General features: G+C 60.5%; 1 protein-coding gene and 1 long non-coding RNA gene across 2 annotated transcripts in view; both read right to left on the reverse strand.

Moving 5' to 3' along the window:
• The window catches only part of LOC107155453 (MIB E3 ubiquitin protein ligase 2), a 9,659-nt gene extending 4,056 nt beyond the window's left edge, over nt 1–5,603 (reverse strand). The window contains exons 1-16 of the mRNA XM_015501338.2: nt 5,333–5,603; nt 5,085–5,256; nt 4,244–4,350; nt 3,954–4,148; nt 3,692–3,834; nt 3,498–3,605; nt 2,481–2,585; nt 2,249–2,411; nt 2,042–2,175; nt 1,804–1,952; nt 1,558–1,714; nt 1,289–1,449; nt 1,062–1,188; nt 737–970; nt 132–310; nt 6–61 (exon numbers count right to left, since the gene is read on the reverse strand). Of these exons, the coding sequence (XP_015356824.2) occupies nt 6–61; nt 132–310; nt 737–970; nt 1,062–1,188; nt 1,289–1,449; nt 1,558–1,714; nt 1,804–1,952; nt 2,042–2,175; nt 2,249–2,411; nt 2,481–2,585; nt 3,498–3,605; nt 3,692–3,834; nt 3,954–4,148; nt 4,244–4,350; nt 5,085–5,256; nt 5,333–5,579 (2,437 nt within the window). The 5' untranslated portion in view covers nt 5,580–5,603. The remainder of the gene's footprint in view (nt 1–5; nt 62–131; nt 311–736; nt 971–1,061; nt 1,189–1,288; nt 1,450–1,557; nt 1,715–1,803; nt 1,953–2,041; nt 2,176–2,248; nt 2,412–2,480; nt 2,586–3,497; nt 3,606–3,691; nt 3,835–3,953; nt 4,149–4,243; nt 4,351–5,084; nt 5,257–5,332) is intronic.
• Nucleotides 5,604–11,340: 5,737 nt separating this feature from the next.
• LOC125610806 lies at nt 11,341–12,495 on the reverse strand. The gene is made up of 2 exons (XR_007340859.1): nt 12,319–12,495; nt 11,341–11,766 (listed from the first exon to the last, which is right to left on the reverse strand). It is a non-coding gene; the product is annotated as an uncharacterized LOC125610806 (long non-coding RNA).
• Between the last annotated feature and the right edge of the window lie 6 nt (nt 12,496–12,501).

Genomic DNA, 12,501 nt, shown 5'->3' on the forward strand with positions numbered 1-12,501 from the left:
AGTGCTGAGCACGTGCCTGGGGCCCGGGACCGAGCTCCCGCCGCCGCCTGCCTGTCGCTCCCTGCAGTTGGAGGAGGGGGCTTGAAAAGGCCCCTGGCTGTGGAGGGCTCCCCCCTGGTGGTGCGGCCTACCGGAAGCGCTGGGCGCAGCCCTGCAGAGCTTTGAGCACACGGCTCTCTGTGGCCAGGTCCAGAGGGCTTCGGCCACGATGGTTGGAATAGGTCACATCAGCACCCTCCAGTGCCAGAAAGCATGCCACCGCAGCACCCACCGTCAGCTCCGAGCTGCCTGGGAGGCCTGAGGCCTGTAGCTGGGCAGCAGGACAGATGTTGTTGAGGATGGGCGCTGGCGCAGGCCTGAGGGAAGCCTCTGGGGCGCCAGGCAGCCCCAGCAGCCTGTGCAAGGGGCACCCCTATCCTCGGGGGGGGGGGAAGCCAAGGGTACCCCCTTCCTGCATGAAGCTGTCAGCTCCAGGAACAGTGTAGAGGGCAGGCAAGAGAGGTGCCCTTGCTAGGCAACCTAAAGAATAAGTTCTAAGATGCCACCCGGGCTACCACACCATCCCCTCCCCATGATGGCCAGCAGTGCAGAATCCCCACAAGGGTTGCACAGAATGGCTTCTCTAAATCATGCCCCCACCCCAAGTTGCCCCCTTCCCCAGAGCCTGACTCCCTGGCCCGTCACCAGAGATAGAAGGTGGGCCCACCTCTCCAGCACCCACTCCTCACTTCCTCACCCTGGACAGCAGCTGCAAGGGCCCTGGGTCCCCCCCAGCCCTGTCAGCCACCAGGGGGAGCAGCTGATGGCGCTGCAGCGCCACATGCAGGGCCGTGTCCCCCTCCTCATCCTCGGTGTCAACACTGCAACCAGCATCCACCAGCAGGGGCACCAGCCCCACATGGGCCTGCTGCACGGCCAGGTGCAATGGGGACTGGAGCTTCCGGTTGCGCACGTTCACATCACAGCGGCCCTGGGGAGTGGGGGGGCAAACTCAGCCCAGAGACCCCCTTGGGCCCCTGCCTTCCAGTGTGTGTGTGTGTGGGGGGGGACCCTGCACGCACTTCTTGGATGAGGATCTGAGCCACCTCACGGTGGTTGTTGAGGGCAGCCAGATGCAGCGCGGTAAAGCCATCCTCCTTCTTGGCGTCCACCAATTGCCGGGCCCGTGCCAGAATCCTCCTGACGGCTCTGTGAGAGCAGGGAGATCATCCCCAGCCTTGGGCTGTTCCCGGGGTGGCCAGGTGGCAGGGCAAAGCCTGGCAGCCACTGGTGCCCACCCCACACTCACAGCGCGTGGCCCTTGAGGGACGCATGGTGCAAGAGTGTGAAGCCCTGGCTGTCAGCAGCAGCAACGTTGATGCCCGGAACCTCGGTGAGGACCTCCACGATGCCATTGGCGCCGGCCCCCGCGGAGATGGCAGAGTGCAGAGGCGTATTGGCATGGGCATCCTGCCAGTAGGGGCCAGTGGTCACTGAGAGGTGACTGTCCCTGGAGTCAAGCTGCCTCCTTAATCCAGGGTTGGTTAGGGTCAAGGGCACCTGGGGACCAACACTCACAGGAAGGTTGACATCACAGCCGCGCTCACATAGGATCCTCACCACCTCCAGGAAGCCCCTCTGCACAGCCAAGTGCAGCGCTGTGCTCCGGGCACCATTGAGGGCATCTGCCCCACACCCTGCACTCAGGAGCATCCGGGCAGCCTCAGGCTGGTTCCTGGTGGGAGAGGGAGTAGGAGGGAGCACTGTGCTGGCTGGACCCACAGGCGCGGCCCCTCTGGACCCCAGCAGCCTACCCAGCCTCACCCCAGGGCTGCATAGTGCAGTGCAGTGTGGCCCTCATCATCCAGCAGGTCCACGCCTGCCCTTGCCTGCAGCAGCAGTCGCACGAGCTCCACCTGGCCCAGGTACGAAGCCACCTGCAGGGCAGTCCTGCCCTGGTTCTTGGTGTCCACCTGTCAGGAGAGCGAGCAAGTGAGTTCAGGACCTGCCACCTTCTGGCCTTCCTGCTGGCCACTGGGAGGAGGTCAGGGAAGGGGCCTGCCTGTTCTGGGTGCCTCCGCAGCAGGTCAAGAGCCCGGGCCACATTGCCCAGCGCTGCCTCCACCACCAGCCTCCCTGGGTGCTCTGGATCACTCTTCTGAGCCCGCAGCTTGTCCAGGGCCACACTCAGTGAACCTGGGGGCAAAACTGGGTAAGTGATGGCCAAGGGCCACCCTGCCTCCCCCAGGCTGCCAGGGCTGGTGCACACTTTTGTTCTCCCGGGCACGCTCAGCCACGTCCAGATTGGTGTCCTCCTCTGGTCGGTAAGCCACCAGGCAGGAAGGACTGAAGGTCCACCGCTGCCCACCGACTGCCACACGCAGGTTCCCATCTCCAAATACCTTTACCACTTTCCCAATGCGGCCCAGGGCCTGAGGGAGAAATGTAGGGTCACAGGAAGTCTTAGCAGGGGAGGTCACAACACGGGCAAGGGGACTCACAGGGGCCATGTCATCTGTCCACTCGCCATGCCCAGCCTGCAGTCGCTTCACAGTGTCCAGGTCATCGATGACACGAACCACATCGCCCACCCAGAAGGAGTTGTGCTGGGTGACAGAGAAGCAGGTAAGGGACTCCCCCCGGCCACATTTGTGGCCGCCCATGGTCGGGGAGGGTACCCCCAACAAGCTCCACAGGTCAGGCAGGCATGAACCTGACCCCAGTTCCTGCGCCAAGCACAACCTAAGGGTCTGGTTGGACAAGGACCACAGGTGACCAAAGCAGCCCCAGGTGGCCCAGCCCCAGGGGATCGGGGGCGACAGCTGGGGAAGCAGCTGGGCAGCGGCATCCAGATCAGACAAAAGCCGGCTCTGGGGAGGTGTGAAGCCCCACGCGGCCTGTACATTGACCCGACTGCCGGCAGCTTGGCAGCGGCGTGGGGCGGGGCCCCGGACGTAGGGGCGGGGCCAAGGGTGGCGCCCCTCCCCCTCCCCTGCGAGGAGCACAGGGGCTTGCGCTGCTCTGCAGTGCCCCCTCAAAGCTCTCCAAGTTCAGAGCTGAATGCTGTGAATGCCCGCCCCAACACCTGCTCCCTCTGTCCTCCATCCCCCAAGTCCTGCTTTCCAGGCAGCTCACTGTGTCCACCTTGTCCACGCTGCTAGTGCCCACCAACCTGGGCCCAGCATCCACCTCCCACTCACAGGTAGCATCTTAGAAACCAAGCCCAGTACCCCACTTCCAGCCTACTATGGTGTCCACCTTTCTTCCATCCTCAGGACAGACAGACCCTGGCCTGCCTGCTGCAGCCTCAGGGTGCCTGGCCCTCCTCTGGGTCTCTTCATGCCTGGATCCCCTTTTCCTCGGCCCCACCTTCACCCACCAGGCTGCCCCTTCTTTCAGATCTGGGGACTCATGGGGGCACCAGGGCCATAATCCTGCCTGCCCACTCCCAGGGCTGCCTAAGTACATGGAAGGGTTACAGAAGTGAATGGATGAGGCTCAGCCTAGCCCCTAGGCACCTTGGTGAGAGCCCCGGGGTGGAACGTCCAGCGGGTCTCGTGGTTGAACTGCACACGCACGTCCCCACGGTCGGTGATGCGGTGCACGGTGCCCGTCTGTCCGATAAACTGTGGCAGGTCGCAGAGACTATGGCTGGGGGTCCAGAGGGCTTGGGAGGGGAGGGCACACAGGGCTCAGTGGGGAGGCAGCTCACCTCTGCCATCCTGGGGTTCCAGCCGCCATGGCCTTCCTCCATGTCCCTCAGGACGTCTATGTCCAACAGACACTTGACCTTGTCCCCACGCTGGAAGGGCTGGCCGTCGGCACTCACCCTGCGTTGCAGCTCTGCTGGCTTGCCTGGGGGGGGGGGTTGGCAGGCCAGGCCTCAGGCAGCACCCCCACCCAGGACATCACAGGCTAGCCCCTGCCCAACCAGGGCAGGAGGGCAGCCAGTGTTCGTGGGGCCAGTCCCATACCCAGCCTGGGGAGGTGCTCCTTGTAGTAGAAGCCGCCAGCTGCCTCGCCTATACACTTGAGGTCCACCTTGCCCTTGTGGCCCACGCGGTACACATTGGTCGTCCCATCTGCCCATGTCACACTGGCCACACTCCGGCCTGTCTCCACATCCCAGCCACGGATGTCCACCACACGACCTGGCTTGCCTTCCCCTCCTGGGGAGACAGTGTCCCCACCCAAAAGCTGAGCCTCAAGGCTGAGCCATAGCCAACTGCCTCACCTCCCATCTCTCCCTCCGGCCACCACTCACCATCCTGTGAGCCCCACTCCCAGTCGGGGCCTCGCACCACCTTTGCACCCTGGAAGATGCCCCTTAGTGGGATCCTAAGGAGACCCTGGCGGGGACTCAGGGTAACACTGCAAGAGAGTGAGTCCTGAGCCATGCAGGAGAGAGGTATTACGGTCAGGCCCCTGCCCTGCCCTGCCCAGACTAGCTCCTCCACCCCCAGGCTCCTTCTCACACCAGGTGGGATCTACCAGATGGGTGTCCTGGCACCCAGTTCCTGCCCATGAATGCCCTTCCCAGAAGGGCAGTGCCTTCCACACTCAGGGAGAAGGCTCTGTGGGAGCTATCAGATGCCCTTGGCTGGGAGGGGACTCAGGCTGACCCTCAGGGCACAGCCTCCTGTGTAGTCTGGATAAGCCTGCCCTCCCAGTGGGTGGGGCCTGGCCTGGCCAGCAGCACACAGCCACTGGGCCCTGGAACACACAGGGGGAGGCTCCAGGAGACAGCTGGCATCAGGGAACAGGGGTGGTGCCTCTGGGTGCCTGGTCCAGCACAGCAGAGCGCCCTCCTCAGCACAGACCCTCTGACTACAGCACAGCACTCTGGACAGCCAGCACCCACGCTGTGCCACAGGGCTGGGTCCAGAGTGGGCTGCCCTGCCAGAGGCCACGATGCCAGGCCTGGCACCTCCACGGGAATGCTCGCTGCTTCAATGCCACTGCTGCTGGCATGGCCACACACAGGCCGCACTCAGTGACGCAGACTGCAGCTGCACCAAGGGGTGCCAGCACAGGGAAGCCATCCACACACCTCCAAGTGGCTGAGGAGGGCCTGTGCTTCCCTGAGGCTGGCGGGGGGGACTCACGGGCGTGAGTGGGCTGTCTCGTAGCGCTCAAAGGCGTGGGTGAGGTCGTGCTTGTTGTGCATGTAGCACTGGGTGCAGAGGTCGTAGTCGAAGCAAATGCGGCACTTCCAGCGCATGCCCCGCAGCCCATGCTTCTTACAGCAGTCGCAGATGATGTTGGGGTGGCGGACGCCTGGGGGCAGGGTAGGGTCAGCGGCAGTGACCCACCAGGGCACACTGGCCCTCCCACCACCCGTGCTGCCACGCACCAATCTGCGCATTGTCATAGAGCAGCAGGTCGTGGGCACCCTGGTAGCCGGCGCGGTAGTTGGTACGAGTGCCCTGGTCCCACTGCACGACAACTGTGCGGTCTGGGGTGGAGGGGCTGCCATGGCGCCCGAGCTCCACCACGGTGCCCACGCCGCCCTCGCCGCCATCCTGCTGGCCCCACTTCCAGTCCACGCCACGCACCACTCGCATGCCCACCTGCACACCTGCCTGGGGGTCAGGGTCCATGGTGCAAGGGGCTGCTCAGGACCTGTAAGCAGAGAGCACCCTCAGGCCATGTCAGGAGGCCAGGCCCAGCCTACCCACAGACACCTGTCTAAAGGGCCACCTGGGAGAGAGGGCAGGCCAGGAGCAGGAAGCACCAACACAAAAGGGGGAGGCAGAGGGGCAGGAAGTAGGAACAAATGGCCTGGGTCCAGGGGAGGTGGGAGCACAGGTACACAGGTCAGCACCAGGGGAGGCCAGGAGACAAGGTGGACGGGGAACCTGGCCTGGAAGAGGGACAGCAATCAGACTGAGCAGGGTGCGGCACATGCTAGTAACCTGGTTTCAGTCGGTTGGTTTATTTAGGATTTTGGCTGGTTGCTGGTGGTTCCTAGGTGCTGGGGATGGAACCCAGGGCCTCGCTCATGCTAGGCCGGCTTCTGCCTGAGCCACACCCCAGCTAGTTGATTGATAAGGTAAAACAACTCAGCCTTTGGGAGAAAACAGACTATTTCTTTGTGTAGCCTAGTTAGACAGGTACTGAGTGGAGGGCTGCTGTTCAACAGGACCCCATCTGGCAATTGCACAGGCAGCAGGGCCCGAGGTGAGCTGCGCAGAGCACGGCCCCCATGACTTGCATCCAGAACAGGGAAAGAACCCCCACAGCCCCACGAGAAAGTCAGACAAGCAGCAAGTTGGGCAGGACGCAGGCTCACCAGACACCAGCCCACACAGCACCACCAGGACGTTCACAGGAAGGGCACAGCCCTGGGCCCCCGCAAGTCGGGGACAGCACAGTGAGGGCACATGGCCCTATTAGGACCTACTCTGGAGAAGTCTGGCCTGGTCTAAGGTGGCACACTTACAGAAGCACCTGCCGGGGTCCTTCAGGGAGTACTGGGACCTCCAGCGAGGTTTTAGTCCCCAAGGGAGCACGAACCCACCTCACCATGAATGATAGCAATGCAAAGTTCACAAACAGCTTGGAGGACAAGAGCCTAGTGTGAGAGAGGCCATTACAGGCACTACACGTATCGCAAGTTTGCAAAAGCAACAAGCCAAGTCACAGCCTCAGGAAGCCAACCACGAGGCTGGCCCCAGACGCTCCTTCAGACCTGCGGCCTGAGAATTCTGCATTGAGCTCATCTTGAAGGAAGTCTTGTTAATACAAATGCAGCTACAAGACAGGACGTGAAGGGGGTGGGGGGGACAGGGACACAGGGACCACGAAGGAGTCACATGTACTCTCTCATTTAAATGTCCGGCCCATGGCTTGCGAAGGAGCTCCCCCCAGAGTAGGGGACAGCACTCCTGCTCAGCTTCCAACCGAGGCTGGGGGTTGCCCTGGCTGGTGCAGCTGAAGCTGGAGGGGATGCTGTCGATCAGCCAATGTCCCTCCAGCTCCAGATGGGGCCTGAGGGCCTTGCCCAGCCACAGAACAGAGGCAGCCTAGGCCCGAGAGTGACAAGGGGAGAGATGAACACATCACCCTCCAACTGGGCCCTGCTTCAGGTCCCTGCTCCTGCCCCAGCCTGACACTCAGTCTGCTGGGCCAGCCAGTCCTGGAAACACTCTGCCTCCTGGGAAGCCACAGGTGGGCACAGGAGGCCCCCATTGCAGATCTGCCTGCAGCTAGAGGCAGAGGCGGGAAGCCCGCAGGCCATCCCAGCACCAGTCCAAAGCTTGTGTCCAGCTCTTGGTCTGCACCTGCTTCAGATCCTCAGGGACGTGAATCATCTGGTCAACTCAGCGTTGGGCAGTTCTCCCTGCTGCCCATCACCCAGGACCACCAGGGCTGGCATAGAAACAGGAGGATTAAAGCTCACTCTCTCCTGAACCAGGGCCAACTAGGAGCCGTCCTGAGAGCACCGCACTGGTCTGGGACCTCCCCTCTCTGGGATCTTGGGACCCTGCCAAGGTGTGGCACTGAGGCCCAAGGCCAGAAGGCACAGCACCAGTGGCTCTAGTGATGCCTCAGGCCCAGACAGCCCCACGCTCTTGGGCACCTGCGAGTCCAGGAGGGGGGGGTGTCTGGTGGGCAGCCACCAGGCTAGTCAGGTGTGGCAATCAGCTCTGCCTTTCTAGCCACCTCTGCAGCCTGTACAGCAGTGCCACCCACATCTCTGCTACCACGAGTACAGCCAGAGCAGCTCCTCACTGCCCTGAGGGCCACCAGGATGCCCCACACAATGCCATTCAACTCCCTTGCCCAGGCAGCAAGCCCACAAAGGCAGGGCCTCCAAGGGCTGCCCCCATGCCCACTCATGGCCATATCCCTGGCTGGCTAGCCCCTGCTGGCCTCCACAATCACTGACTGCATGACAGCAAGTAAAACTCCGGCACCCAGGAAGCTTGTGCTCCTGGGACAACTAGCAGACCCAATGTCCCAGGGGCCCAGCCAGCTAGGCCACTCTTGCCTCACCCACACACTGTGTGCTCACCACATCCCAGCACTGGAAGTCATCAGGCAGCACAGCTACACCTGGCCCTGGGGCCCAGTTCCACTAGCTGGCCCAGCTCCCTTGACCTTTTGCTGGAAACACTCCAGTCCCCATGAAAGCTATCTGGGAGGGACGTCACACCTTTCTCCAGCAGGACCAAGTGGCTCCCCACTGCCTGATCTGCAGAGTCACCAGCTAGGGGCAATCTGTGCTGGGCTTCTGCTCCCTGGGCCCTGGCAATGAGTTCAGCTTCTGTCCACGGAGATCCTGGGAAAGCACAGGCTCAGCCAGGGCAGGCATCCCCACCCTTCCCCAGTCTCCTCTGCACAGGGCCCTCCTTGCAGGCATGGCAGAGGCAGGGGAAGTAGAGACGGTGACCCCCCCACCAGCCCACTGACCTCCATGATATACACACACACCCTCCCTCCTGCCAGGAACCCGTCACCCTAATCACAGCTGGGAGGCAAACAGGAGACAGTCCACACCCCATACCCCTGTTACAGGCAACCACAGGCCCAGCAGGAGGCTATACCAGCAGGGGGCCTGTGACAGAGAACCTGGCCCAGCACAGAGAAGACTTGGAGCAGGAAAAGACCCAAGTACTGGGAGTTGATGTTGTGGTCATTCTGCAGCCAAGCAGCTTGCTGGCCTCTGTGAACCCAGCTTCCCAGCCTGAGCCTGCCTGCCCAGGCCAGCTGCCATGTCTGCCTGCCAGCTATCGCCCCACTGGCCACTTGTCGCTGGGCCTTTTACAAGACATAGGGGGGGTGCCCCAAGCATGAATGCAAACAAGGCCTGTGCCCAACCTCTCCCTCAGGAGAATGGACAGAGGCAGGGAGATCAAAGTGGAGGGTGTCTGGCAATGTCTGGAGAAACTTGGGACCACACCTCAGCTGACAACTGCCTAGCAGGAAGGCCACCAGGTAGTCGAGCCTGTGACAGCATCTGCCTGCCACCACACCTGGTAGTTTTAGAACAGCCAAACAACTCCCCTCATCCCTAGCCCGCAAACCGCCACATTCTGGAAGACTATCACTCAGATGAGCCCACCAGAGACGGACCGCAGCCGGGCAGGACGTGGGACGGGCTTAGTTAAATAACCAGCACCCACTGACACCCAGGACTGCCTGGACAAGAAGGGAGGACCTGGAGGAGCGCACACAGGGCTTGGTACGCTTGCTTGCCCCCTGGGTGCCAAGGGGTGAGAACAGAGAAGCACCAGTCATGGTGGCCTCCAGGGCTCCTTCCCTGAAGCAGCCCATGCCAGAGGTCTTCAGAGGCAGCACCCTCCGTGCTACATGGCATCACAGCCCTGGTTAGGGCCTCTGCCTGAGCTGGTCTTCTGATAAAGCCCCCTTGCCACCCTCTCATAGTTACCACAGGGACAGACAAGGGACAGGGCTTCTGGGACTCAGAAACACAGGGATTTGGCACCCTAGGACCCTCTCAGGGAGACCTGACAACTTTCCCTCACCCCTGCCTGGCCTCTGTCACTTTTGTTCCTGGGCCCAGCATGTCATTGCTGGTCATGTCCCCCTGCCTTTGAGCTCCTGTGCCTTGTCTCAGGGCTCACTACTTATTATGGTTTTGATATAAAGTGTCCCCCCAAAACTCCTGTTAATGTGGAACCACAGTGGTGTCTCTTCCTCCCTCTCACCCGGGCCTGTCCCCATGATGTGCTCTCTCACCTCAAGCCCAGAGCAATGGAGTGGGCCATCTACGGACAGAACCTCTGAAACCATGAGCCCCAAATAAACTTTTCCTCCTCTAACTTGTTCTTGTCAGGAATTTTGGTTACAGTGACCCAAAAGGTAAACACTACTTCATCTCAAAAGGTCCCACCAGGTACACGGGGCAGTGAGTGGGGAAGAGACAGGTCAAGAATGGGGAAGCAGTAATAACCCTGAAGGAAGGGAACCCCAGGGGTTCTTGGTTTTCCCTCCCCTCTATGTGGGAAGTCCCTACTCTTAGGGCAGCATGGGGATCCTGACCACCAGTGAGGAGCCTGCCCATCTCCACTGTTCACAGAGAGCTAGGGGACATGAGGCCTCGCAGGTGGCCTGTCTACCTCAGAATGGAGCTTGTTGACAGAGGATTCATCCCTGGGCTTCCCTGCTATCACCGTCCTCCTTGGGCCATGAACAAGCTACCACTCAGGGCTGGGTTGGGGAGAACCTGGCCCCCAGTGGCACTGGGCACAGCCTAAGAACAGCAGAGAGTGGATCTGCTGTCTAACTCAGCAAGTCTGGGAAGGGGCCTAGACGTCTGGGCAGCACCATGCACCCAGGCAGACCACACTGCAGGCCTCAAGTGAGTCCCTTCCCAGGGCACCTGCAAGACAGGAATTCCTGATGTAGGGCAGGAATGAGGGCCCTGTCCTGGTGACAGACAATCTTGGACAGGGATGCCCAGAGGGCACTTCATCACTCTGCAGCCTCCAGGAAATACCCTGCCACAGCCCGCTGACTGCAGCACATCAGCCCTTCCTGGAGAGCAGGGATCCTCTGAGCACTTCTCCCACCTTCCTGGAAGTACCTGGGAGCCCTGAGCACATAAGCTAGATTCCCACTGCCACCCTCCGCTGGCTCTCTCTGGGCCCAGGCTGCCACAGAGATGAAAGATACCCTACACAGACCTGCCAAAGTGTCCCAGAAACAGCCCACAGCCCTGCACAAGCCTCGACCCAGTGCCTGTGGAGGGGCACCAGGGAGCACCACCCTGACAGCAGGGTCCAAGAACTGCAGCCATCACAGCCTTGGTGTACGGGGGCCTTAGTGTCGACCCACAGAAACAGCTGCCAACCATTCCTGCTTGTGAACACAAAGCCAATACTCATGCTGCAGGGTGCTAGACGCTGCGATGGGCAGTGCATGTAGCCATTTCAGTGGGAAAAGTGCCCACAGAGTTGTCAACTTCTTCCCTTTGCCAGCAACCCTAGGTTTTGCCATCCATCCGGACCGAGAGCCATACTCTGGCTGACTCCCAACACCTGGAAGGCTGTGCTTCAGCTGTCCACCATGGGGCAGTCAGAGAAGGCAGCCTCAATTGGCAATTGTGCTTCAACAAAATCAGAACTCACCTCACAGCACACAGCAGCCTTGAGTCAGCATCCCAAGCACTTAGTTGCCACTTCCTGGGTCACAAATGTGCTCAGCCACCAAGATTTCCTGTGGGAAACTAGCAGCCATTGCTGACACAGAACACAGCAAACCAAGCAGCAGGCAGCCAGCCAGTCTTACACACTCAGCATGTGGGCCTCAGGGCTGCTGCTGACCATCAGAGCTCCTTTCTACAAGCAACGGCTGTCCCTTACAGGACAAAAGTACTGGGACAACTCAGGAGGATGCTGTCCACTGTCTGTGAGTATTTTATTGGAAAGTTGTATACAGCCATAGATATTAAGTCATGTGTAGTAAAGATGCAGGGTCCTTTATTCAGGAGAACATTACATGAAACTGAGAACATTCAGGACACGAGGCTGCCCTCCTACTGCCCCCTCCCTTTAACCCTGCTTGCCTCTAACACTACTCAACTGTGTGGCACAATTGCTGGCAAACACTGGTACGTCACAGGCTCCTGGGTGCCAGCGGAGTCCAGCCCCTAGGAAATGGGGTGAAGCCCTGGGACAGAGGCAAGGAGACCTGACCCAGCATACACCAAGGCACCTGCTGGGCTGGGTGCCATGGAGCACACCTGCAATCCCAGCAGCTCAGGAGACTGAGGTAGGAAGATGACAAGTTGGAGGCCAGCCTCAGGAACTTAGTGAAACCCTGTCTCAAAATAAAAAAAAAATAAAAGGGCTGGGAATGTGATTCAGTGATTAAGTGCCCTTGGGTTCAATCCCCAGTACCATTAAAAAAATAAATAAATAAATAGACCTTCTGGGGGAAAAGACATACAGTGTGGCATGTCACCACTACTACTCTTGGTGACCTCGATGGAGACCCTCAGGCATACTGCAGCCTGAGAGGTCATCCCACTGACTTCCAGGCTGACCTTGGCAGGAGAGTGACCGATACTTGTTGCATGTGGATCAACAGGTCAGAGTGGAATGGGGAGCCAGGAACCTTCCCAGAAGGGCCAGGGCTCCTGCACTTGGGCTGGTCTGTCCTTAAGTCTGCTGGCCCCATCAGGAGCCCACCTGGTACTTCTGCTTTTCTCCATCAGTTCTGAACCCAAAGGAAAAGCAAAATGATTTCTCCCTCACCCACACACAAGCACACTCAAGACACAGACACAGCCCCTCTGACAGGACATCAGGCCTCATTTAGGGCAAAGGCACCGAACCCCAACTATCAGGCCACAGCCAGTGAAGAGCTCACCTGTCTGGCCGCCCACTGTCCCCCGCCGCCCGCCTTGAGACTCGGGCTGTAACCCTGATGCCTGGAGACCTGGAACTGGCCTCTGCCGTGCTGAGCTCCAGCGCCAGCACCAAACGATCCAACCCAGTGGCCAGACGAGCCGAGACATGCAGTTACTGCCTGCCAGCCGGCCGCGGACCCGGT

Source organism: Marmota marmota, unplaced genomic scaffold (genome assembly GCF_001458135.2).
Source record: "Marmota marmota marmota unplaced genomic scaffold, marMar, whole genome shotgun sequence".
NCBI lineage: Eukaryota > Metazoa > Chordata > Mammalia > Rodentia > Sciuridae > Marmota > Marmota marmota.